The sequence below is a fragment of the Agelaius phoeniceus genome, chromosome 13, assembly GCF_051311805.1.
Source record: "Agelaius phoeniceus isolate bAgePho1 chromosome 13, bAgePho1.hap1, whole genome shotgun sequence".
NCBI lineage: Eukaryota > Metazoa > Chordata > Aves > Passeriformes > Icteridae > Agelaius > Agelaius phoeniceus.
Window position 1 is genome coordinate 1,922,757 of NC_135277.1, and position 24,680 is coordinate 1,947,436.

The 24,680-nt window shown below is 42.9% G+C and overlaps 3 protein-coding genes and 4 non-coding genes across 10 annotated transcripts; 6 read left to right on the plus strand and 1 right to left on the minus strand.

Annotated features, from left to right (window-relative positions):
• The first annotated feature begins 3,701 nt into the window (after positions 1–3,701).
• Positions 3,702–9,083, plus strand: LCTL (lactase like). 3 transcript variants are annotated; one of them, XM_054642376.2, is made up of 9 exons: positions 3,702–3,791; positions 4,279–4,374; positions 5,020–5,074; positions 5,156–5,317; positions 5,866–6,140; positions 6,454–6,580; positions 7,007–7,206; positions 7,706–7,769; positions 8,861–9,083. In XM_054642376.2, the coding sequence occupies exons 1-9, from the start codon at positions 3,702–3,704 to the stop codon at positions 8,974–8,976; spliced, it is 1,185 nt and encodes a 394-aa protein (XP_054498351.2). In that variant the 3' UTR covers positions 8,977–9,083. The 3 variants fall into 3 exon arrangements, with proteins under 3 accessions (XP_054498351.2, XP_077041541.1, XP_077041542.1); XM_077185426.1 differs by lacking the exons at positions 7,007–7,206; positions 7,706–7,769; XM_077185427.1 differs by lacking the exons at positions 4,279–4,374; positions 7,007–7,206; positions 7,706–7,769.
• A 1,205-nt stretch (positions 9,084–10,288) lies between these two features.
• On the minus strand, positions 10,289–19,056 carry ZWILCH (zwilch kinetochore protein). 2 transcript variants are annotated; one of them, XM_054642038.2, is made up of 18 exons: positions 18,696–19,052; positions 18,373–18,424; positions 18,000–18,095; positions 17,788–17,906; positions 17,064–17,260; positions 16,490–16,569; positions 16,074–16,229; positions 15,804–15,875; positions 15,379–15,472; positions 14,950–15,005; positions 14,026–14,128; positions 13,363–13,442; positions 13,039–13,195; positions 12,436–12,464; positions 11,941–12,077; positions 11,569–11,664; positions 11,361–11,479; positions 10,289–10,713 (listed from the first exon to the last, which is right to left on the minus strand). In XM_054642038.2, the coding sequence occupies exons 1-18, from the start codon at positions 18,749–18,751 to the stop codon at positions 10,622–10,624; spliced, it is 1,791 nt and encodes a 596-aa protein (XP_054498013.2). In that variant the 5' UTR covers positions 18,752–19,052; the 3' UTR covers positions 10,289–10,621. The 2 variants fall into 2 exon arrangements, with proteins under 2 accessions (XP_054498013.2, XP_077041540.1); XM_077185425.1 differs by lacking the exon at positions 10,289–10,713 and adding an exon at positions 10,722–11,074 and having other exon boundaries at positions 18,696–19,056.
• On the plus strand, positions 18,997–24,616 carry RPL4 (ribosomal protein L4). The gene is made up of 10 exons (XM_054642039.2): positions 18,997–19,126; positions 20,399–20,570; positions 21,793–21,899; positions 22,229–22,367; positions 22,695–22,819; positions 23,050–23,179; positions 23,603–23,759; positions 23,896–23,979; positions 24,161–24,281; positions 24,360–24,616. Exons 1-10 carry the CDS (start codon positions 19,124–19,126, stop codon positions 24,534–24,536), a joined length of 1,215 nt encoding a protein of 404 aa, XP_054498014.1. The 5' UTR covers positions 18,997–19,123; the 3' UTR covers positions 24,537–24,616.
• On the plus strand, positions 20,230–20,330 carry LOC129126532 (small nucleolar RNA SNORD16). Its single transcript, XR_008535089.1, has one exon. It is a non-coding gene; the product is annotated as a small nucleolar RNA SNORD16 (small nucleolar RNA).
• Positions 21,637–21,707, plus strand: LOC129126529 (small nucleolar RNA SNORD18). The gene has a single exon (XR_008535086.1). It is a non-coding gene; the product is annotated as a small nucleolar RNA SNORD18 (small nucleolar RNA).
• On the plus strand, positions 22,065–22,164 carry LOC129126531 (small nucleolar RNA SNORD16). Its single transcript, XR_008535088.2, has one exon. It is a non-coding gene; the product is annotated as a small nucleolar RNA SNORD16 (small nucleolar RNA).
• LOC129126530 (small nucleolar RNA SNORD18) lies at positions 23,223–23,292 on the plus strand. The gene has a single exon (XR_008535087.1). It is a non-coding gene; the product is annotated as a small nucleolar RNA SNORD18 (small nucleolar RNA).
• Positions 24,617–24,680: the final 64 nt, after the last annotated feature.

A 24,680-nucleotide genomic window follows, 5' to 3' on the forward strand; every position in this document is an offset into this window, starting at 1 on the left:
TACTACGGCACCTTCCCAGCTGGTACCGCCCAGACCCGGCTGCTTTGGGGCTTGGAATGTTCTAGACCTGCTCCTTCGCACAAGGAAGGGACCCAGAGCTTTTCCCTGTCCTTCCAGGGAAATGGCAGGAACAGAAATGGAGGTGGCTGCAGGATGCAGAGCACTTTGGGATGTGCTCTGGGAATACAGGGATGCACATGACCCTGCATTCCAGAAATCCACTGCAACAGGAAACCCAGGGACAGGCTCACAGATAACAGCTCATATCTAAGTGTAACAAGGCATACCTGAGAACTCTTCTCCTTTTTTCTAAATTACCTACCATTAATGAAATATACCAAAACACCCTTTGTTATACAGCTAATTTAAGAAATCAGTGAAATACCTGTGTGGGGTTTGTTTCAAGCTGTTCAGTATTACCCAATCCACTCTTCAGTATGGATTTATGAACCTTATCCTTTCTTCAACACATATTTAAACACATTTCATCCAAGCAAAATCAAAACTAGAAATATACAGGCACTGACTGGTTTTCATGCTCAATTTTTAAAGTCATTTATGATATAGAATTTTGTGTAACAATAGGAAAAAAATCCAGGATATTTCTGTATATTTTACATAACATCTAAACCTGTAGTTGCTAAAACTACCATGAAAACCAGCAGGGAGAAATTATGTGGAACCCTAATTTGTTTTTTACACTAAGACAGGTTTTTACAGTAAGACATTTCTATGCTACCAATACCCTACCCCATCACTGTAAACTACAGATTTTACAGGTTTAAAATAAACGAAAGGATTCCATTTCTTTTTCAGTGCATCAGAACAGGACACCTTCATTTATTCCCCATTTCCAGACCTATTTAGGCACAGACACATTTTGAAATATAGAAAACCTCAGCCTCTCCAGGAGTGCTCCCTTTCACTCCAGTTCCTTTCTCCTATGAGCATTTAGCACCAAGACCAAGCAGCAGGAAGCTGTTCCAATAACTCCCCTGTTTTACCTCCAGGTTTCTTGTGGGGTGTGGGGAGCTCTGCCTACCAGACCGAGGGGGCCTGGGACCAGGATGGCAAAGGGCCGAGCATCTGGGATGCCTTCACCCACAGCACAGGGAAGGTGCTCAGGAACGAGACGGGAGATTCTGCCTGTGATGGCTACTACAGAGTCAAGGTATGGCTCAGGAGGAACCTCTGCAAATGGCCTGGGGCCACTCCTTGCTCCTGGGGTCCCATTTTGAAGGAAAGCTTTAGCTGCTCTAAAGGTTATTCAGCTTAGGAATCCAGGTGCTGATATTTTTTATCAGTTTGGTAAAATCTTCTTCCTTTATAATCTCATAGAACCAATCATCCCACAGAGTTTCCAAAATACATGTCAGCTTCTCAGAATTTTTGTGCCAAAAATATTCTATATGTTGTAGGAAGTCCAAATGCTTAGTTAGAAATACAATAAACGGATTTGAGCTTTAAATAAAATTAACTTTTTGTGTGTGTAGCCGTGATATTTTCTGAAAAATCCTTTCCTTAGGATTTTTTCTCCTGAGAAGCTGAGAGGCCTCAGGAACAAAATGTAACCAATGGTTATCTGCTGCTGTGGAATGCAACAGGTGCATCTGGGATTGAGCCCATGTGGTTGTTTCTAAATAATGGCCAATCACAGCCCAGCTGTCTCAGACTGTCTTGGTCAGTCACAAACCTTTGTTTTTAATTCCTTTTCTATTCTTAGCCAGCCTTCTGATGAAATCCTCTTTTCTATTCTTTTAGTATAGTTTTCATATAATATATATCATAAAATAATAAATCAGCCTTCTGAAACATGGAGTCAACATTCTTGTCTCTTCCCTCATCCCAAGACCCCTGTGAACACCATCACATGTGTGTGCATGTATGAAGTTTGCCATGTATTTTTCAGAGGCTTTAAAATTCAGTCTGGATGTTGCCCATTTTTTGAAAGGATAAGGAACAAATCATCAATGCAGCTCTGTTCACAACATGCTTCCAAGGCTAATACCATCAAAACCAATTTTGAAATTACTGTGCTGGAGGAAAGACAGATACACAGCAAGGGGAATCCAAATGACTGTGAGAAGGTTACATAATTGGAATTGCAACTAATTTAATAAAAGTTATATTCCACTGAGGTTTCTCCATGCAGATGAAGTTCAAGGGAGAACCAGAGGTCTCAGCAGGAACTAAGAGACAAGAAACTATTTATGCCTTACTCTCCTAAAGTGGGAAAAGGCAGAAGCAGAAGTTTGAAAGAACAGCTTGAAAAGTATCTCAGAGAAGCTGGGGCTCTGAGCCTCCCTGGGGTGTAGCACCAGAAGAGATTGACACAGAGATTATTTGGATTTAGAAATACTTTCTAAAACTTGCTTCTATTTGTCCACTTACCTGGTCCTCTTTATATCAGAGCAATCTTTGTTTTTATAATCAGAATTCTCTTTACATTGGCACAAATACCACCAATTTCTAATTTCATTGAACACTGAAGATGTACAATTTCTTAGCAAAAAGAACATATATTCATATGGGATTTAGGGGGTTTTCTCATTCCAGTATAAGACAGTGAAGGAAAGTCCAAGTAATTATGTTTTTGAGCCTGAGCTGAAATGTTTGAAGTTGAGATTTACAGGCCTCTATTATTTTCTAATACAAATTCTGACATAAATATAATTGTATTGCAAAACCTCACCTCATTTTTCTGTAGTGCAAACATTCAGTCTCCACAGTTGCACAAAACATTACAGGACTTCTTTGGCCTGTCAAAAAGAAAGTGGTTCAAGAGAAAGATTTCAACCAGAACGAGCCATCACCTCAAAGATCAGAAAAAAACAGACTGAATCCTCTTTTGTGCAAATTTTCCACAGATATTCTGCCTTCAGAACTAGTTAAGAACTGAAGTTATTCTGCTCGGCCTCAGCATGTGTTAATTAGACTTTCTTCTCACAGGATGACATTCAGTTACTGAAGGAGCTGAAGGTGAATCACTACCTCTTGTCTATCTCATGGCCAAGGATTATGCCCACAGGCATCAAAGGTAAGCACAATTTCACCACATTTTCCCCAATATTATCTTAAGGAATTTTACTCCTGAGTAAGCCACAGTTATTCAATATTCCTGTTACGGATTCCTGTTTATCTGCATTTTACCATTACAGAATTCCCAACACTGTAATGGAAAATTCCTTGGTTAATATTTTTAGATTTCTGTTCTTCCAATTATTTGGGAGCCAATGCAAGTAATTCTTTGTCTGTGCTTTTCATCAGCTGAGCAACTGAATGAGAAGGGAATACAGTTCTACAATGACACAATTAACAGTCTTCTGGAAAACAACATCACCCCTATTGTGAGCCTCTACCACTGGGACCTGCCACAGGTCAGACAATATTTAAATTAGTGAAAAACCTCAAATAAAGCCTTCTGTTAGAAATAATTTCCTAAGGTTAAGAACTAAGAGTTCTTGAAAAAATTAGAGAAGCCTCCATGTCTTTAAGAATTTGTAAATATTTCCTTTTCATTTGGATTTTATGTACATTAAAGTTTTGAAAAATCTCTTTCTGAGCTAGAAATAGAAACAGAATTAAATAGAAATAAAATTCTTTTTAAGCAGTAACTGGCCTTCATGTACAATTATTGAATCTTGAAATTATTATTTCCAAAGGTTCTCCAAGAAAAGTATGGTGGCTGGCAGAACATAAGCATGATTAATTATTTTAATGATTATGCAAATCTGTGTTTTGAGAAGTTTGGTGACCGTGTGAAACACTGGATTACATTCAGCAATCCTTGGGTAAGTCATCAATGCTTTCCTTCCAAACTCTCCCACTGCACTGTTCTGTTCCCAAAATTCTGTGCAAGTGACACTAGAGGAGAGTAGGGGGAAAAATGGAGAGGGAAGGGGAAACATTTAAACCACAATTCTTTGTGGCCAAAGATCTCAGCAGGCAGATTTTGCACAAGGGCAGTTTTAAGACATGAAATTCCAGGAAAATTTTGAAAACTCCTCAGCTGGAGAGACTGAAATTATAAATTAGGAATTGAAAGGCAGTTGTCATTTACCCTCCCCATTCCTCAGCTCACCCCTGTAACCCTCCTCACCACCACCCTGCTCCCAGTGCCACAGCTGGGCACCAAGCAGGCAGGAAATGGGAGCCAAGGCAGGGAAGAGGGGACTGCAGAGGGCCAGCCCAGCAGGGGAGCACAGGAGGCAGAGGATCCAGGAGCACATCCCCTGGCTCTGGAGCCCAGCAGGACTGACTGTGCCTCTGTGTTTGCAGGCAGTGGCTGAAAAGGGCTACGAAACAGGAGAACACGCGCCAGGACTGAAGCTCGGTGCCTGTGGTGCCTACAAGGCTGCTCATCACATCATTAAAGTAAAAACCTCCTGAAATTGTGCCTGAAATTATGAGTCAGTTCAGGATTTTTATCAGATTTCACTCCTTAAACTGAAATGTACTTTCACAGCCCTGTAATTTCTAAGTAGCACACTGAAATTATCATCTGGCTTTAAACCCCCAGTGCAGAATCCAAGGCACTACCAATGCTTGGCTCTTGATTTAACACTTGCAACAATTTGAATTTCCTTATATTATAAATGTGTCTTATAGTTTGTTTCAAGCTGGTTGAAAAAGAGAACATCCAGGTTAGTCTAGAAACAAACATCCTGGCCTGTTGAGATGAACCTGAATGTTGCAAGTGACTTCAGGAAGTCTGGTAAAAATGAACTTTCATCTGCCTGAATAAATTAGGGAAAGACATCCAAAGAGCAGAGCCACAGGACAGAGCCCTATCCTGAGGGCTGGTGTGTCAGCTCCATGTGCACGTCCTGGAATTTAGGGAAGGAATCTTGCATAAAGGCTTTTGGGATGTCTTACATGAAATCAAAGTTTCTGTTATAAACACAAAAGAAAGTCTGGTATTTTCAGGCTGAGCTCAGTGCAAAACGTGCTCACCAGCTTTCCATGCCATAAGGGATGAAAATATGCACAGGATTTCTTTTATTGTAACATTTTTTACAGACTCATGCCAAGGTTTGGCACTCCTACAACAGCACCTGGCGCAGGGAGCAGAGAGGTAATGAGGATTCATTCTGTGATTGTGCTGCTGTTTCTATTGAGGGCTTCCAGAACTGCAGAACTGTCCCTTTGTTTTAAGGGATGGTTGGAATTTCCCTAACGAGTGGCTGGGGGGAACCTGTTGACCCACACAGCCAGACAGACAGAGATGCTGCTGAGAGGTACATCCAGTTCCACCTGGGATGGTTTGCAAACCCCATTTACAGAGGGGACTACCCAGAAGTTATGAAGAATTATGTAGGTAAGTCCCAGTAGCTGTGACATGAACACACCCACATTTCCAGCACATTACAGGGGAATAGCTCCTGGCCACAGCTAAAAGTGAGGGCACAGGGGAGACACAGCACAGCAAAGGCCCCCAGGCTGGACACAGCTCCTACAGCACTTTGGGGACACACCAGGACACTGGATATCACTGTATCTCCATGTATTGTACCCAACCTAATTCTCCAAACCAAAAGGATGAAAGATGATCTCATCTTAAAACACCAATTAAACTCAGGTGTCCTCAACACTACCACTAAACTCAGGAAAACCATATTTGGCCCCAGCACAGGTGCCCAGAGAAGCTGGGGCTGCCCTGGAAGTGTCCCAGGCCAGGCTGGATGGGGGTGGGAGCAGTCTGGGACAGTGGAAGGTGGCCCTGCCCATGGCAGGGGGTGAGGTGATGATTTAAAAAGTCTCTTCCAACCCAAACCATGCAGGATTTTCTATGATTTATTTCTGGTGAGATAAAGAAAACCAATTTCTGTGCTCCTCAGAAGTTGTCTCCTATAATTATTTTGCTAGGTAGGAAGAGTGCCCAGCAGGGCCTGGGGACATCAAGATTACCAACCTTCTCAGTGCAAGAGAAAACCTACATCAAAGGCACCTCGGATTTCCTGGGAATCGGTCATTTTACCACTCGTTATGTTCTGCAGAAGACCTTTCCCTTCCTCCAAGTGTCCAGTTACCACACTGACCCTGACCTGGCTGAACTGGTGGACCCCAGCTGGCCAGCTCCAGGCCCTAAGTGGCTCTACTCTGTGCCCTGGGGCTTCAGAAGGTTGCTCAACTTCATCAAGGTGAGTAGAGCAGATGTCTAATTATAAAGGAAGCCATCAAAATGCCTGGTTTAGATTTAGATTGTCAACAGTTCCAGCTATTGGTCTTGTCCTAGTGGGAATTTTGTCCAGAAAATCTTAATTTCAGCTCAGAAAACTACAAAATTCAGTCATTTTAAAATAAGCCCCATGGTTAACTTAAATTCCTACTACACATTTTTCTTACTTAGGTAAGTAAATGTAGAAAATTGTTTTTCATGCACTTTGCTAATTCACATATTCTGCCAAAATGAAATTATTTTATGTGAAGCAATTTAAACATTTCTGTTTGCAGACCCAGTATGGGAACCCCCTGATTTATGTGACAGAGAATGGAGTGTCTGAAACAGTGCAGTGCTCTCAGCTGTGTGACGAGTGGAGGATCCAGTACCTGAAGGGATACATCAATGAGCTACTCAAAGGTCACTTAAAAACAGCTTTATATGATTTGACTTTTGGGGCATTTTCACCTTCTGCTTATTTTTTACTTTGTCCTTTCCATCATAGAGAAATAACTATTCACAAGTCAAAATGGACAGCAAATCTGACTCCAATTTTCATCACAATGTCAACCCAAGCAAACACATCAATACTAATAACTACATTAACCTACCTGAGATTTAATACTGCAATATTTCAGTTTCCACTCTAAGAAAGGAGAGATTACAATGCCCATAGGGTTCTAGAATCTCTAAGCTAAAGACAACAATTTCAAAGAACCTGAATTAATTTGTACTTCATTTTTCTGTCCTGCTCCCCATCTCTTCCTGCTATAAACCAAAACATTTAGAGAACCATATTTGAAGGACAAACCCTGCCTTTATCAGTGATTTGTGTTTTGTTTCCAGCTCTAAATGATGGTGTGAATGTCAAAGGTTACACTGCCTGGTCACTGCTAGATAAATTTGAATGGAACAAAGGCTTCTCTGAAAGATTTGGGCTTTACCACATTGACTTCAAAAACAAGAACAAACCACGGTACCCAAAGGCATCTGTTGACTACTATAAAAAGATTATCAGTGCAAATGGATTCCCCAATCCAAGAGAGGTGATGTCAGCTGCTAATTTTGATTTTTTTTCCTTTTTCTTTGATTTATGTGCAAGTATCACATTGAATTTCAGGAAACAACTTGTATGAATATGGTCCAGAAGTGACACTGTGATTGTGTAAAACAGGGATCTGTTGAATACAGAGATACTCAGATACTGAAAGTGGAACAGACTCACTGTTTCTAAAGCACTCTAACTGGACTTACTGATGAAGTCAAAAATTCCCCATCAGAAGTCATTTAGCAGTGCTGCCAGATTTCTAGGCAGAAAGCTCCACCTATGTCCTACTCTACTGGCAAATAACCTGCAATGTATTATGTGCTATTAACAATTTTATTAAACAATTAACTCGGAGAAATACCCCAAAACAAAAACCACAAAGAAGCTTTCAGAAAGCCACGTGTTGGCAGAATGGTTTCAAGTTAATTGTAGGGGTAAGGAGGGAGCTGTGGGAGTGAGGAGGATGCTCAGCCTCACAGAAATGTTGCCCTTCCCAGGTGGAAAACTGGCACCGGAAGGCCATGGACTCCTGCTCTGCCACACACCAACACCTTGCTGCAGGTAAGGGAGCCTCTGGTTTTTCTACAAAAACAGATTCTGTAAAGTTCAGATATTAATATTGATCTCTGAATGCTGCTAAAAGGTATTTTCTCCCCAATAGCACTACAAGCCTCTAAAGAAAAATGTTTTTATTTATTGTCTCCAACTAAAAGCACGGTAGCTAAATGGATCAGGTGTGGATGTTACTGAAATACAGGAACTGGAATAGCTACTACTTAAAATTGAGGTTGGGGATTCTCCTTAAAATAAAACTCCTGAATGCTTTTCCAAACACAAACCAAACCCAGACAAATCAAGAAAACCACACAGACAGAAAATCTCTAAATATTTGACTTTTACATAAAGTGGAACTATAAAAATAAATGAAAGGGCTAAGGACTGGCCTAAGATTAAATTTGGGCTTTAATGCTCCTGGAAACAAAGAAACCCCAACACAACTGATCCAGAACACCCAAAAACTTCCTGGTGTCATTCAGGACCTTTCAGAATTCCTGGAGCAGGGGTTTTATGAAGATCAGATAACTACTCTAGATTCTCACAGGAGGATGAGCTAAACTCCACATGGTAGGAAATAGCCCAGCAGTCAGCCTAAGTTAATCCTGCTCAGCCTCACTTCCAAATGATGCTCAGTGAATGAACTGGCTTTACTGAACTCTTCCAGGCTTCTTTGTGGAATAAAGTTCTACAAAGTAAAACCCTTTTCATTTTTCAAACAGATACAGAACAATCATAAAAAGGCCAAAGCTTCCTAAGGATTTCTCTTTGACAATTTTCTTTCACCTTCAGTTGAGGGAAATAAATATCAGAGGACCAGTAAAATATTGTTAATGCACTGCAGCTAATTCATAGCAAGGACAATTTCTGCAACCCTTTGAGCACTGAAATGTCTTCAGAAATAAAAAGAGAGGGAAAACTATCATGGATTTGCCCCAGCTTTGGCAGACTTAGGAAGTTCTGTTTGCTTTGTTTGCTGTTTATGCCAATGTCAACATTTTTATGTTCAAAAAAATCTTTATGTTAACTCTAAGTTAGGTATTACTGTACTCCAGGGGATTAAATCTCTTACATATTCCTCATTTCTCAAATTTTAGATTCCCTGGTAACTCACATGGAAATGGTGACAGAGATTGTTCTTCCTACAGTTTTCACACTCTGCATTCTCATCAGTATTGTCCTCCTCATATTCTACCTTCGAAACCACAGCTAAAACTGATGTTTGCACACATCTTCATTTGCCAAAAGAACTAAGCTGCAACTGTTTTATTTGAGTAGTTGAAATTTACCACAGATGCTTCTTTTTGTACCCCTGTAATGAAATATTATTTACCAATCCACCTAGAGCTTTTATCGTTTTTCTATTCAATTCCCAAACCATCTCTTTGTTTTTACCAAAATACAAAATACATTCTCTTTCCACTGATTCTAAGTAGTAGATTTTACAATCCTTATTATTTTGGAAACTATTACACATTTTGTTAATCAAAAAAACAGTTAAGAGTAAAGTGATTCAAATCTTGCCAGTACAAATGTCAAGTGATTAAAAGCTGCTTGCAAATTGTGATTTCAGTCTGTTCATCAACAGCATTTTGATTACCATGTAATTGCTATTTGAAGGAAGACACATGATTTTAAAATATAAAAGGACTTAAATATTCCAAGAGCACTGCTTAAATGTGAACTTATTCATGTCTAAAAGTTAGGATAATGTATACCTTGCTATTTAGGTGTGGGGAAGAGCTGTTTGAAGTGAGTAATCCAAAGTGACAACTTCTGAATCAGATTTAAACCACATCCCCGCAGTTTAACTTACCTTATGTGTTACAATATATTACACATGAAAATGTGCATTTTAAGTCATCCAAGTACTTCCAAAATTAATATTCCACCTTAAATTCCCTTCTACTGCAGGTAGAAACAAGTACTATCAAAACTTGTTTCCACAGTTCAGCTGGCTGTACTTGAAATATAACTTTGCTTGAAACCAGAAGTTAAAAAAATTTATAATAATAATCTAGAATTGATATCTTTAAAAAGCATGAATATTGGGGGACTTCCTTGTTCTTACTTACCCATAGTTAAGTTTTTAATACAAAATATTTCTGTCTCAAATTATTTAGTCAGCATGTACAAAATTATGGAATTGTTTAAATTAGACCACCAAAATGTTACCTCACTGATTAATCAACATAACACGTGCAACTGCCAACATATTTAAATGATTATGTCCAGCCAATTGTACTGATTTTGTTTTTAAAAATTATGCAAAACATAGAAGACAACACTGTTAAAATAACTCACTTCACATTGAAGGAATAAAATAATTTGAAGAGGAGAGAGAAGTATTTTCAAGAATACTCCAAAATATAAATACAGGGACAAAGAAACCCAAAGTGGCTGAAGATCCCAAGGCCCTGGATGAAGAGCTTTCCAAATCCTTCAGGATGATGAAGCATCACTCCATCCCAGGAGAACATAACAAAATTGCTTGGTTTGTTGGTTAAGATAATTCACACTTGGAACAGGGTCTGATTGCATTTTTAATGATCAAAAAATAAAATATTAAACCCCAAAGTGCACAACTTTGTTGAATGCATGTAAATATATGAACAATTTCCACCATATTTACAAAATATTTATACTGTACAGTCATAATTGCACTGCATTTTTAACAAATGAGGTGCCTACAGGTGAATTGTGGCTGTGGAGGTCCCACTTAAGTGTAACAAAGCAAATAAATCAGTGAAGATGAACTGTTTGAAGCCCAGAGTTTCTAAAGGTTCTGCTGGGACAGAAAACACTGAATTTTCCCCCTTTCTGTACCTTTCCAGTCCAGCTTGCTCAGTAACATCAACTTAAGTGAACTGCACCTGACTGCACTGAGTCATGGTAATAAAATACAGCCTTTCCTCACTGCTTCCATTTACTGTGGAGTCAGACAAGAAACCTGCAAGGACAAAGGGGAAAGTTGGGATTAGCCACTCTTGTTAGAAGGTAGAGATTAGTCCAGGGAGCAGCTTCCAGAACTGTTTTCAAAGTGCAGTTTTACTGAAGCACTTCATGGCAAAAATCAATAAGGACAGGAAAGATTTACCAAACTCACATCAAACCCCACCCCAAAAAGGCAAATAATTTCTGAACCAGTGTCTCTGCTTAATTCTTCCCCATTCTGATGCTTTTCCACTTGTTCTGCACTTGCTTGCAGCAAGGCAGATCCTCTCCCCTTTGCACCTTCTCTGACTGGAGACCAGTATTAACAACAGGGAAATTTCTCTTCAAAACTCTTCTCAGATTCATTGGCAAACATTTTAGAAATAAGTTGCAAGATTTTTTGGGTACCAATCATCTCATATTTGGAACTATTTTGTCACTTTAACTCTAAAAATGTAACTCAGCCAAGGTGAGAAGGCAAAAAGTCACCACTTTCTGAATATCCTTACTTCTGTAAATATCGCCTCACTCTTTTAGCAGAGAGCAAAATAGCATTTTGCTTTTGCTGAAAAGTAAATTAAAGGTCACTGAACTCAGGATAAAAACTGAATTTGTTTGAAGTTTGTGCTTTGATTATTTGATTTCACCACCAACACTCCCCACCTGAACTGTTTGATGTCCCATGTTCAACAGGAGCAGTGGTGCTGACTTGCCACGTTGTTTTAACCTCCTTCTGTCCGTGCCCACTGCTTATCTCCACCCTCCAGACTTCAGGGTTATCACTGAGAGAATAATCAAAAAACATCAAAATTGAGTCAGATCTGAACTTCACATCTGAATTTTGTGCTGAAAATGCTGAACTTTCTCTTACTTTTGATAGAATTTCTTCACAAGAGCTGGTCTGATGGGCAGCTGAAACACGTGCTTCTCATCCAGAGGGTTTTCCTTGTAATACTTCATGCAAATCCTACAAGAGATATTAGGTCACTTTCTTTAAAGAAATGCTTGTACAACAGAGCAAAAACCTTGTGCAAAATTACCTATACTCTCACATTTTATTATTTCCTTTAGTTTTCAGTTTTAGTTTTTCAGTTTTAGTCCCAAAGCAAAATTTGGCAGGAAGATCCAACTGCTCCTTCTGCAGTCTCACTATCACCAACATCTTGGTGTTTCTTTAAAACTGCCAAACCAACTCTACTTGTGATTGTCATTTAAAGAGCAAAGGTAGAAATGAAATAATTACTGTGTCAGAGGGAAGAGGTTCTCATGTCTGAACTGCAGTAAGCCTGTACAGCTGACCATTATTTCCAGCATATGGTGAAGCTTTTGAACACGGTGGACTTGTTCCTGGAGCTCCACGGATGTGGAAATGAAATAATCCTGCAAGAGCAAAGAGCTTCTGTTCTTACCTGAGCACTCCATTGCTACAGACACACAACACTCCCTCAGCAAATAAAATCATCTTCCTGCTTCTTTGGAGAAGCCAAGGTTTTTAGAGTGGCCCAGCAGACTCAGAACAAAGTCCCATCAAATGTGACAAAGGTTCACTGCCTTGACAGTGACCCAGATCAGATATTAAGGGAATTATCTGGGAGTGAGGAAACAAAACAATGACATTTCTGCATTTCTGACATTTCCAGCCTCGTGATCTGCAGTTCAGTTTCTCAGCTTATGTGATTTGCATCCCACTATCAGCTAAGCATGTTCTGCTTTATAAAATAAAAATAAAGCATCTCACCAAGTAGGTTACTGTTGCAAGTTCCTGGCCTGTAAAAGGAACAGCAGAAAAAAAAAAATTAAAATTTAATACATGGTCTCAGATGAAATATAAGCAACATTCAGGTGATCAAACAGGAAATCTACTAAAGGACAAAGTCAGCAGGAGTGGGATGTTATTTACTGACATAATCATTCATTCCAAACAAGAAAACCCCTCTAAAGTGGTATGGTCAAGGCCTGATTTCATTTATCACCAAGGATGCACAGTGAGGAGACCCACTGTGTACTTGGAGACAACCACCCTCCTCAGGACAGACAAATTTACAAAAGTAGTGAAAATAAAAAAGCAAATAAACAAAGAATGAGAACAGGATGACAGACACCAAAAGAAATGAAGGGATAATAACAACAGTAAAACACAAAGCTATGCTTCTTTTGAAACAAATAAGTTTTTAAAATTTTGAAATTTAAAATCTGAAAAGTTCCATTACTAAGGAAGCTGAAAACTGCACTTCAGCAGATGGGAAGGAAGAGATAGAGGTTACCCAAAAAGTTCATTATTTCCTGCATGGAACACCTTTTCTCCTGAATTCCTAATGCTGTTACCCAGTGTCAGGCTCACCTATGAAAAAACTGACATAATCCTTCTTCATCTTCTCCAAGCCAACCTCCAGGAGCATCTGAATGGGAGTGATGTCACTGAGGGAAACGTCCTCCATCTTTCCATGGTAGGACTGCTGGATCAACTGACTTAAGAAACTGCTGCTCCCCTGGTGAATCTAACAAGAAACAAGTCATGCAACACCATCAACAGTGCTCAGAAGCTCAACACCAGGTAACACACAACTTCAAAACAACACAAATGAGGGGCAGTGAAGGGACAGGAACTGCATTTTATTCTAAACTACCCCAAATTTTAACATCTTTGTGAAATACAAATACATACCCACGGCTGTATCTCACCACGTTCCAGGGATTTTATGACCAGTGTGAAACAGTCTATTAACTCCTGATAGGAACTGACACCTGCAAAGAAAACCACAATATTTTAATTATCAATCCAGGCTCTTTCTCTGGCTGTTAAGTCAATAACACCAGGCCAACACACCCTTGCATGAACAAAACCCTCATTTAAAGAAAGAGAGCTGAAATTACAGACTGCACAGCTTTTTGGCAGCTTTGTCATATGATGACTTTCAAAAAGGTTACTCTAAAAACACAATGATAAACAAAGACCAGTGAATTCTATATACACTGAAAATTGTCCTTCAGATCCAGAGAAAAAGGAATTATAAAGTTTTCAGTTTTAGAGCAGATGGGTTTTAGCTTTAGAGAAACTACCAATGGTTTAGTACCTTTTGCAGTCAAAGAAAATGAAATTATCTCCTGCTAGATGCTGGTCAGCCATGGGAAGGCTGTAAGGAAACAGATCATCCTACATCCTATAATGGGCTCTTTTAGGGAGAGAGCAATTGGTATTGCTGGGACCAATTTTCTGAAGAGCTGATGAGTCCTTAAAACTCAGAAATGGACAGGAACTTCCCTGAAAAAGCAATACTGTCTAGCAGACAGAGAAGAAATGAAAGGAAAACAGGCACAATACACTTACTTTTCATTTTGCACCACAATTGCTCAGTAAAATCCAGGTCTCCTCGCTCACCAAAGATTGATTTTATGCAGCTGTCCACAGCAGCTGTGTCACATTTGATTTTCTGGAAGAATTTATGGGTCTTCAATGAAAAATGGTGCCTAAAGAATCAAAAACCTTCCACATCTGAATTTCTCCAGAGATCAAACTGGCAGCATCACTGATTTCCTCCCTTTTCCAGGGAAACTACCACACAGTAATTTGGCAGTACACTTTTATCTAACAGCGAGTCTGATTCTTTGCAGAATTATCACTCTGGATAACTCTAGCCTTGGGCAAAAAGAAACAAAAGCCACTGTCAGAGAGACTTCAGGTCTCAGCCAGGTATGGCCTGTGTACCCAGCAGTGCCTGGGAGACCAAAATCCAGACACAAATTCTCAGAGCAGAGAACTGTAATCCTGATACAGAATAGTTCTGTTGACACAGAAATCAATATATTCTTAGATTATTAACAAAATGCTGCTTCTCTCTTAATAGAAAATAGACCTAAGCCTTTCCTTGTAGGCTGAGAGGAAAAAGAAATCTTAATATAACCAAACATATTTTTATAATTTGAATTTGCCCCTTGCTTCACAATACCATAAACCTCTAGATAACTAAGACACATATTCAACTGATACTATTAAATTGGCACCAAATAACTAAATTAGTCAAGAAAAGCAAATTAACGATAGAATGCAATGGCAGAAAGGTCAGAATTCCTGGAAGAAATCAGACCTTTTCCCATTATTTTTACACAGCAGAGACAGAAAGCAAGAGATCCATATTCCTTTACATCACTATTTACACATATAAAAAATAGAAAAGATTTAGTGAAAATCCAAAATAACTGCAGTTAAAATGAAAGCAAAATGACAAAGCAGCTGATAGGAAATTGCACACACCTCTGTTTCATTCTTGTCTTCATATATATAATCTCCATCCAGCTTCTTCTTTAAATCTAGTAGAGTTAAAAAAATGAGTTCCACCACTATGAAAAGTGTCATCAAACCAATCATTAATCCCCAGGCAGATCATAACTAACAAATACACTGAATAATAGAATTGAGTCATTTAGAAATGGTTTATTGGGTAAGGATATAGTCTGAAAAGAGTTTTTTAAAATGTTTTTATTATTATTATTACTTTGCTCTCTGATATTAGGACAAAGAAAAATGACAAGTATGTGTTAACCTATTTAAGTACTCTGTGCAGTGGTTACAGCACAGAAATGAACATTTCCTGTTGTAACACTCTGAAAGTTGTATGTGGAATTCCCTTTTATCCCTGTGAAGTGCCACACCCCTCCCTCCCAGGGAGCAAGCAGCAATTACCAGTCAGGAACTCCTGGACCAGTTTAGGAGCTGACTCAGACTCTGATGGCTCCGGCCACTCGGTCACACCCGACTTCAGCCCTTCAGCCAAAGCCTAAAGCAGCAAGAAAACCCAACAGAAATCAGTTCTTCCTGGAGTCCTGCATGTGTCACCTTTCACAGACATTCACCAAGAATCACAAATCTCTGCACAGCTAACCAGGAGTTACAAATGTTCAGAATTTCCTGCATGACTTTATTATTTATTATTTATTTATTTCCTCTTTATATTCAAGATTTCTAAAACTGAGCTCCAAGTTTCAGCTAAAATAAACACTTGAAGTTATCTCGGAAAGGTCAGATGAAGTTTTCAAGAAGGGAAATTATTAGCACATAGAATCCCCTTCCATGCCAATGTGAAATTGGAATTTGCCCCCTGCACTCACCAGGAGGAGCTGCAGCTCTCGGTACAGCTGGAACACAGGACTTCTGGGGTCCCCCGACTCCAGGGCAATATTCTGAAAGTTCCACAAGTTTATCTTAGTTTCAAACTCCAGAAATTAGGTGTCTTAAAATCTTCATCAGTGAGAAGCATGTCAGCACAACTTATAATACAGCTTACAAACAGATTACATTGCTTTTATCTTCTTTATCCCACTGATGATGTGAGTAGTGCCAAGAGCTTGGGTTTATTTGCCTTTTCCATCCTGACTTACCAGGGTGGCAGCAGAGATCACTGGGGGAGTCTCCAGAATCTTTTCCACACCATTCCATGTGATATCCACATAGATGTTGCTTCCAGATTCTGCAATGGTGTCCTCTATTGCAGCAGCTGCAATCAGCTCGTACCGAGCAAATCCTTTTGTTGTCACCTAAAATGAACAGATTCCAAAAATAAAAAACAAAACTACCAAAGACAAAGTAATTCTAAAAGCATTTCACATGCATGCAAAAAAGGGTTAATACCAGACAAATGCATTATAAGCATGACCTGAAATCACTGTTATACTATGGAATTATACTAAGGTGGTTTCTATAGAGAATCTAAAAAGCTTCCCCAAACCAGCATCATAAATCCTAAAATAGAGTTTTTAAACTTTAACTGAAGCCATGACAGAGCATAAAAACCTACAACAGATGAATGATGTCTTATTTTATGTTCCATTTTGAGCTCTTCCAGGTTTGGAAAACGGGTTTTATCAGCTGTAGGACCTGGGAAAGGAAAAAAGTGAGAATCAAAAACCCCATTTGACAAAATTCAAATCTGGCACTTCAAATCCATTCCCAAATACTCCATTTGGTGAGGCACGACTTGTGCTGTCCTTTAGAAAGCTGGAATTCTGCTTGCATTTCTCTATTGGTGATAAGAGCTGATATGAACATATATAAATGTTTAGAATGAGTCAGGGGTTGTGTAAGATGCTGAACAGCAGCTGAATGGCAGCAGTTTAAAAGTTTAAAAATAAGTTGAGGTAGGCCTGCACAGCTATAGGTGCATCAAGTAGATTAAAAACCATTTCTCCCCTGCAGCATTGGTTAAAAATGTCTTTTCTCTTATTTTAATCCCTTCTTGCTCATTAAAACCAGAAACACAGAGCATTTCCAAGCCAGTATCACACAAAGAACAAAGACAGCATTGTCACATCAGCATCCCCACACTTTTTAGCCTTCCTCATTTAATTTTCTGAGCACCATGACCACCTTACCATCACATGAAACCGTGTAAATATTGAGCCCTGTGACTTTGCTTCCAGCCTTGAGAGGCTCAGCTCCAATCCAGCAGGTGTGCTGAGGGTCAGAGCCATCACACCTGGCCCACAGGGGAGGAAGCACAGGCAGCTCACTCACGCCCAGGGAGCTCACGTTTGGGTTTTGCACCATTGTGTACAAGGAAATCAACTGCCTAAAAACAGGGACAGGGAGAAGGTAAGATGCCAGCAAATAACACAATATATGAATATAAACTGAAGGTTCTAAAATTATAATCAAATATTACATTTTAAGCTAATTTAAAAAAATACATGAGTTAGGTAAACCATATTTTGGTACCGTGCATTGGTATTTTAATAACACCAAAGATGCAGATCAGATTTTTAGGGCTTTTTTTTTAACAGGAGCTTTACCAAAAAAATAAGCACAGAAGTTTTAGTGAGCTTTCTTTGCTCATCTACACCCAGTGAATCCCATTAACCCAACAGCCCAGCTCACAAGTGCTTTTCCAATACCTGAATTTTAGCTACTTTTTAAAACCCTTTTAGCCATTAAAAGTAAGGAGGCCCTTTTGCAGGATGGAAAACAATCACAACTCCTCATCAACTAATGAGAAATTTTATTTAGAGGATTGGAAATATGGATTTTGAATATTAGAAAAAGCCACAGAATTACAAAAGAAAACTCCCTCAAAAGGGGAGGGAAAGCTTTCACACTTACTTTGCTCTTCCAACAGACAGAGCCAGGGCTACAGGAGTCTCCTTTGGCAAAACCTCAGAGGCATAAACAGCATCATCTGTTCTTGATTCCTCCATGGAGTCACTTTCTTCATTGTGTGTCTTTAAGAGAAATGTATATGTAACGCATGTGAAAAATATCTGACAGGAATTCAAAAGTCTGGATTGCATTTAACATCTACCAAGCACACTTACGGCTCTCTGCAAAATATACATTGCACTGCTTCCGTGCCAAAATTTTTCAACAGGATTTTTGCAACTGCCACCAACCAATGAGATCTCTACATCAGTCTGCCAAAAAAAAAAAAAAAAAAAAATCAAAACATTTTAACTCACTGTATAGACACTACATTTCAGCGTTTTCTTAAGAGGATGGAGTGACAGGACAAGGTGGAACAGCTTCACACTGACAGAGTAGGTGTGGATTGGAAATGATAAAGAAATCCTTCCTGCGAGGGTGGGGAGGCCCCGGCACAATTGCACAAGTGGAAGGTGGCCCTGCCATGGCCGGGGTGGAACGGGGTGATCTTCAAGTTCCCTTCCAACCCAAACCAGTCTATGGTTTTACCTCATAGATATAGGGATATTCAGGGATGCCGTCCTTTCCTTCTTCACGTATCCTGAAAGAAAAGAGAATGCTGAGATACACCTTTCCCCTCAGCATTCCTCGTTAAACCGCATCATTATCAACATACATTAAACACTCCAAGACTACAACCGGAGCCTCAGCAGCCTCCCCACAAGCGGGGCCAGACCTCCCTTAGCAGAGCAGCGGAGACCCCCCCCAGGCAGTGACCCCGAATCCGCAAGAGCCCAGACAGCCCCGGGAACAGCTCCGATCCCCACCGGAGCAGGAGCCCGCCCAGCCCCGGGAGCAGCCCCGACCCTCACCGGAGCAGGAGCCCGCTCAGGCCGCCACCCGCCTGGTGCCGCCGCTCCGCCGCCATCGCCGCCCGCCACAGTCGAACCTCCCGCCCGCCGGCGCTACGCGATGTCTGTGAGGGGAGGGTGACGCGTCACGCTGGATCCCTCCGCCGGAACAGAGTCCCCTGCTTTGGCTGGGAACTGAGCGGGACAAAGGCGCCCGAAGAGCTCGGGATGGGCGCGGCGGGGCCGGAGGGTCTTGGATAGACACTGGGACCGGGGCTGGAGCTCGGTCCGGAACTTGGACTGGGTGTCGGGGGTTGACCGGCCGGCGCGGCAGGAGCGGCTATCAGAAGGCGGAGGGACATAGACGTAGTGACGGGAGGGTGACGAGTCCTTCCTTTTCCGGTCGGGGCGCGGCGCAGGCGGGCGGCCGCACGAGCAGCTCCGCCGCCATGGTGAGGGGAGTGCCGGGCCCGGCTCGGGGCAGCGGGGCCCGGGGGGGAGCGGGGAGGGCAGCGAGGGCAGCCTCAGGGAGCCGGGCCCAGCGGGCAGGGTCGAGCCACGGGCAGCTCGGGGGCCGTGCTGGCGGCGTGGGGCGCGCGGCCGCCATTTTGGGCCCGTCACTGCTCGGCGGCCGCGTGGAGCCCGTGAGCGACCGAGCGGGGCCGGGCCGGGGAGGCCGCGGGAGGGAGCTCGGCGTGGTCGGCCCAAAGTTCTCCTTTCCGTGGGCACGAAAAGCGATGGGATAGGTCCCCATCACCGTCTAGCAGCGCTTTGTAGTTTCCTGATGTATTTATCTAAAGCGAAACAGGCCTCACGGGAGTGTTTGCGCCCATGTAGAGTGGGAAGAACGGCTTGTATATATTTCTTTTATTAATCTATTTTTCTTGCAAAACAGGTTTTAAGAGGCCTTGGTCTAGAATCAGGTTCCAAATGAACAATTTTTCTTGCCAATACAGCTCAGATTGTGCTCTGATGCCTTCATCCTGGTCAAGTTTGTTGCTTGTGTTGGGGTCTCTGGGTTAACACCAGGGGCCAGAGCCTTGCTTGTGACCAGTGTCACATGCAGAGATGGCCCTTCCATTGCTATTAGCTGGTTAGTTTGGAGTTCTGGAGTATTTTAATACCTCTAAAATTAACTGCAGATGGGAAGGGGAAGCAAAATGCTTTGCCTGTACAGTTACCACCAGATTAATTAACAACCGATACAATATAATGCTAAAACGTTGTTTTTTAAAGGGTGCTGCTCATCCTCTGGCTATTTTTGGGCATCCTTTCAGCCTTTTGACAGGCAGCTGGTGCTGAGAGCAGCTTAATGTTTCAGTGCACAAATTTTAAAGCACCAGGGGTTGTTCAGTGTCCTCTGACACTGTTTGATGAGCTGATTACAGTATTTTTTAATCGAATTACAAATGTTTGGTTAACACAGGTGGGTTTTTTAAATAATACATAGCAAGTACTTTTTAAGGGGTTTATTACAGGGCCTAGAGGCTGAATTGTATCAATTCCTCGGGGATGCAGGTGTAGTTTTCTGGAGGTGAGCTTTGCAGTACAGTATTGCTGTGATGACGTAATTTGCGTCTTATCCAGTGCCCAGCGACAGTTGCCTGCTGTCAGTGTGCTGGCACTGCCGAGCTGACGACTCCTCGGTTCTGAGCAATATCTGAGGGCTGCCCACACCAGGAATTCACCTGACTTTGTACTTGAGGGCGTTTGTGCTTCCCCAGGCTTGCGCTCGGCCGCTGATCTCCGTGTACTCCGAGAAGGGGGAGGCATCGGGCAAGAACGTGACGCTGCCCGCCGTGTTCAAGGCGCCCATCCGGCCCGACGTGGTCAACTTCGTGCACACCAACCTGCGCAAGAACAACCGGCAGCCCTACGCCGTCAGCGAGCTCGCAGGTACGCCTGGGCACGGCCTCAGCCTCCGCTTGCGTGGGGTTCAGGTTCTGTGCTGCTGTAGGGTGTGCACTGCTTTAGTCTGAGCTTCACATCAGGGCATGGGGAGCTCTGTGCGCAGAGCAGGGACACAAAACAATTCCTGCTCCAGCTGGGCACCAAGGACAGGTGATCCAAACCTCAGGCCCAAGAGCACAAACACCGTGGGCTGGAGAGAGAAAAACAAGAAGGATGGGACTGCATGGGCTAAAGCTAGAATTGAACAATTAACTCCAATATGCTAATAGACCAGAACTTATAAACTGTGAGACCCTGTGACCAGGCGTCCATTTTTGTGACCATTTTGGTTCATCTTGGGTGTAGCTCTGGCTGGGCTCTTGTGCTGCCTGAGGTGGATCCGTTGAAGCCTCCTAATAAATAAGCCTCCCTACTTTACTGTTTAACTCCATCTAGCCTCTGTTCTAGGCCAGCCTTCACAAGGCATCAGGGCTGCACTGCATGGGGGCTCACATGGAAATAAAGCTGGAGTTGGGATAAGAGAAATGCTTATCCATGGGGTTCTGTGTAGAAGGCAAGGCCAGTTGTTAACTGTGGTTTTAAATGCAGCAGTTTTATTATTCTGAGGAGTGTCAAGGTGGTATTTTGGGGTATTCTGTGGTCTTGCTTGAAGTGCACATTGCTGGAGGTATCACAGTCTTCAGATAAAATCATCATTGCAGGAAAAACATAACGTGGCTGAAAGTGTTCCAGGTGAAATCCCTGCTCTACATTGACCTCATGAGACTTGCTTGAGGCATTCTCCAAGGAAAAACTGCAAATGAACATTTGTTAGGCTTGCTTCTGTTGTTTGTGCAGATAACTTCTGCTTCCCAAGAAGTCTGTGCTAGGAACATGCCTTTTAAACCTTATTTCTAAGTTTCACACAAACATCCTAACTTGTTAGGTATAGCAGTGCCAAGTCAGACCTCCAGATTGAGGATCAAGCTTAAAATCAGTGTCTTAAAGATCAGGTCAGAATCAGGTACATTAATTGACTAGGATTAAGTTTTCCTGATGAAGATTTGTTATGCTGACATGATGAGATTCCACTTCATTGGTCCGTGTTTCTGAAACACATGATTGGGTGGAAGTTCTGATCAGTGCCCTGAGCTCAGCCTCCCTCTGGCTGCAGGAGATGGCAGTGATGTCACCTGAATGACCCTCACAATGTCTCTGTCTCTTGCAGGTCACCAGACCAGTGCTGAATCATGGGGTACTGGCAGAGCTGTTGCTCGAATCCCGCGTGTCCGGGGTGGTGGCACTCACCGCTCTGGCCAGGGTGCCTTTGGCAATGTATCCTTCCATGGCTGTGCTGGCTTTGGGGGCACTGAACTCAACCAGCAGAAAGGTTTTTAATTATCTAAATGTGAGATGGAATCTTTTTCTTGAGGTAATGGCTGCAGCTCAGACTTGATCTGATGTGATTCCTGCTCTCAAACCACACAACCCATTCTGTCTTGCCATGATGTCGTAATTTGCGCCTTACCCTGTGCCCAGGGACAGTTGCCTGCTGTCAGAATCCTGGCACAGGTGGTTGACGACCCATTAATGCTGAGCAAGCAATAAAGAGTCACTTTGGGACAAGAAAGCTCTAAAAAGTTGTCCTTAACTGCAGCTCCCAGATGTGTCGCGGCGGCCGCATGTTCGCCCCGACCAAGACCTGGCGGCGCTGGCACCGCAGGGTGAACATCATGCAGAAGCGTTACGCCATCTGCTCTGCTCTGGCTGCCTCTGCCCTGCCAGCTCTGGTCATGTCTAAAGGTGAGAACTCTGCCTCTGCAATTGTTTGGCTGAGCCAGCGTTGGGTACTTGTGGTGGCTTAGATGGAGTCTTGGAGTGCAGTTTGATTTCTGTTCATGGAGGCAAAGATCCACCCAACACTCAGGTACACAAAGTCCTGTGTGAGACCTGTAAGACACCACTGGAACTTCACTGCTCTGGTTACTGTACCTCACTTCATTTCATGAATTTCTATCCTGAATTTAATTTATCATACATCATTTATGAATATACAAAGCAATACCCTTGAGGAATGGGTCCAGCCAAGGTCATTGAGCAGCACTGAGTGTCTTGTGAAATCCTGTCTAGGCCACCGCATTGAGGAGATTCCAGAACTTCCTCTGGTTGTTGAGGACAAGGTTGAGGGCTACAAGAAAACCAAGGAAGCTGTTCTCCTCCTGAAGAAGCTTAAAGCTTGGAATGACATCAAAAAGGTGAGCTGGGAAGGTGTGATCTGAAGGGCAGAACACCGGTGATTCAGCTGTGCAGTTATTAGAGTAGGATTTCAAAGTAGTTCTGTATTTTGACCCTGGAGAATGATGAACATCTCACCGGTCCGTGTTGCAGATCCGCAGTGACGATGGTGAAGTTCTGACCGCGCAGTGTGTTGGGTCTGGCTGCTGGGCTGTGGGCTCTTGGGATGCTCAGTTTCTGCTTTTCCCAGGTTTACGCCTCCCAGCGCATGCGGGCCGGGAAGGGCAAGATGAGGAATCGCCGCCGCATCCAGCGCAGGGGACCCTGCATCATCTACAACGAGGACAACGGCATCATCAGAGCTTTCCGGAACATCCCCGGTAACTAACCTGGGACACACTCACCCCTCTGCTGGGACACTGCCTGCAATGATGAGATTCCACTTCATGGTCCGTGTTTCTGAAACACATGATTGGGTGGAAGTTCTGACTGCCTGCAGTGGTTGATCTTTGTAAGAACCTGCTGGGGTGATGTTCAGGGGTTTTGTGACAAATATTGCAGCTGTTCCAGCCCTCAGCTGTGTTTGGGGCAGTTAAAAATGAGGCTGGTTAGGTTGCCACTGGAAAAAGGCTTATTGTAGTTAATTTAAAATTCAGTAGATGTTCATACAGAGGGGTGTGTGTAGCTCTGTAGTGTCAAAGCCAAAAACCCCAATCTCTTTCTCCATCTTGTCTACTGCTTAGCCTCACATTCCTCAATTCTGATCACAAGCTGAAGGTGTTGCTTTGCCTGCTTTCCTGCAGGAATCACTCTGCTGAACGTGAACAAGCTGAACCTGCTGCGCCTCGCTCCCGGGGGCCACGTGGGGCGTTTCTGCATCTGGACCGAGAGCGCGTTCCGCAAGCTGGACGATCTGTACGGCACCTGGCGCAAGGCAGCCACGCTCAAGAGCGACTACAAGTGAGTCAGCCAGGGGGGCAGGAAGGTTTCCCCTTTCCCAGGAAAAGGGATACTGGGACTTGCTCCTGAATGCCTGGTTGTGGTGAATTAGCCATGGTTGTGTCACCCACTCACGCTCTGAATGTTGATTTCGCAGCCTGCCAATGCACAAGATGACCAATACGGATATTGGAAGAATCATGAGGAGCCAGGAAATCCAGAAGGCCCTGCGTGCTCCAAAGTGAGTGATTTGATTTAAATGAACAAAGGCTGTGCAGGGAGGTTTGAAATTGGTTTCAGACTGGGATTTCCAAATTTTGGGTATAAACACAAGGAATAGCAGTTGTCCAGATTTCAGTGAGAATTTAGCAGAAGTGGCATTGCAGGATATGCTGATGATACAACATGGCTGTGCTTTTCAGGAAGAAGATTCAGCGCAGGGTCCTGAAGAAGAACCCGCTGAAGAACCTGAGAATCATGATCAAGCTGAACCCGTACGCCAAAACCATGCGGCGCAACACCATCCTGCGGCACGCGCAGAACGTGAGTGGGGCTGCCGGGGCTGGGGCTGGGGTGCAGGTGGTGCCCTGACTCATCATCTCTGTGTCTGGTCTGTTCTAGCACAAGCTCAAGGAAGAGAAGAAAGCCAAGGCCCAGGCCAAGCTGGCAGCTGCCAAGGCCCCAGCTGCACCCAAGGCAGAGCCCCCTGCCAAGAAGGCCAAGACAGCCAAGGCCACCAAGGCCGCCAAGCCCGCGGCGAAGGCCGAGGCCAAGGCGAAGGCCGAGGCCAAGGCGTAACCGTGGCCGTGCTGCCCCGGGGTCCCCGCGGGGGCTGAGCCCGCGGGCTGTCCCTAATAAACGTTGTTGGAATACAGAAAGCCGTGTCGGGTGTGCGTGTGCGAGCAGGCGTTCGAACGGAAACTTCCGGGGAGAGGAGGAGGA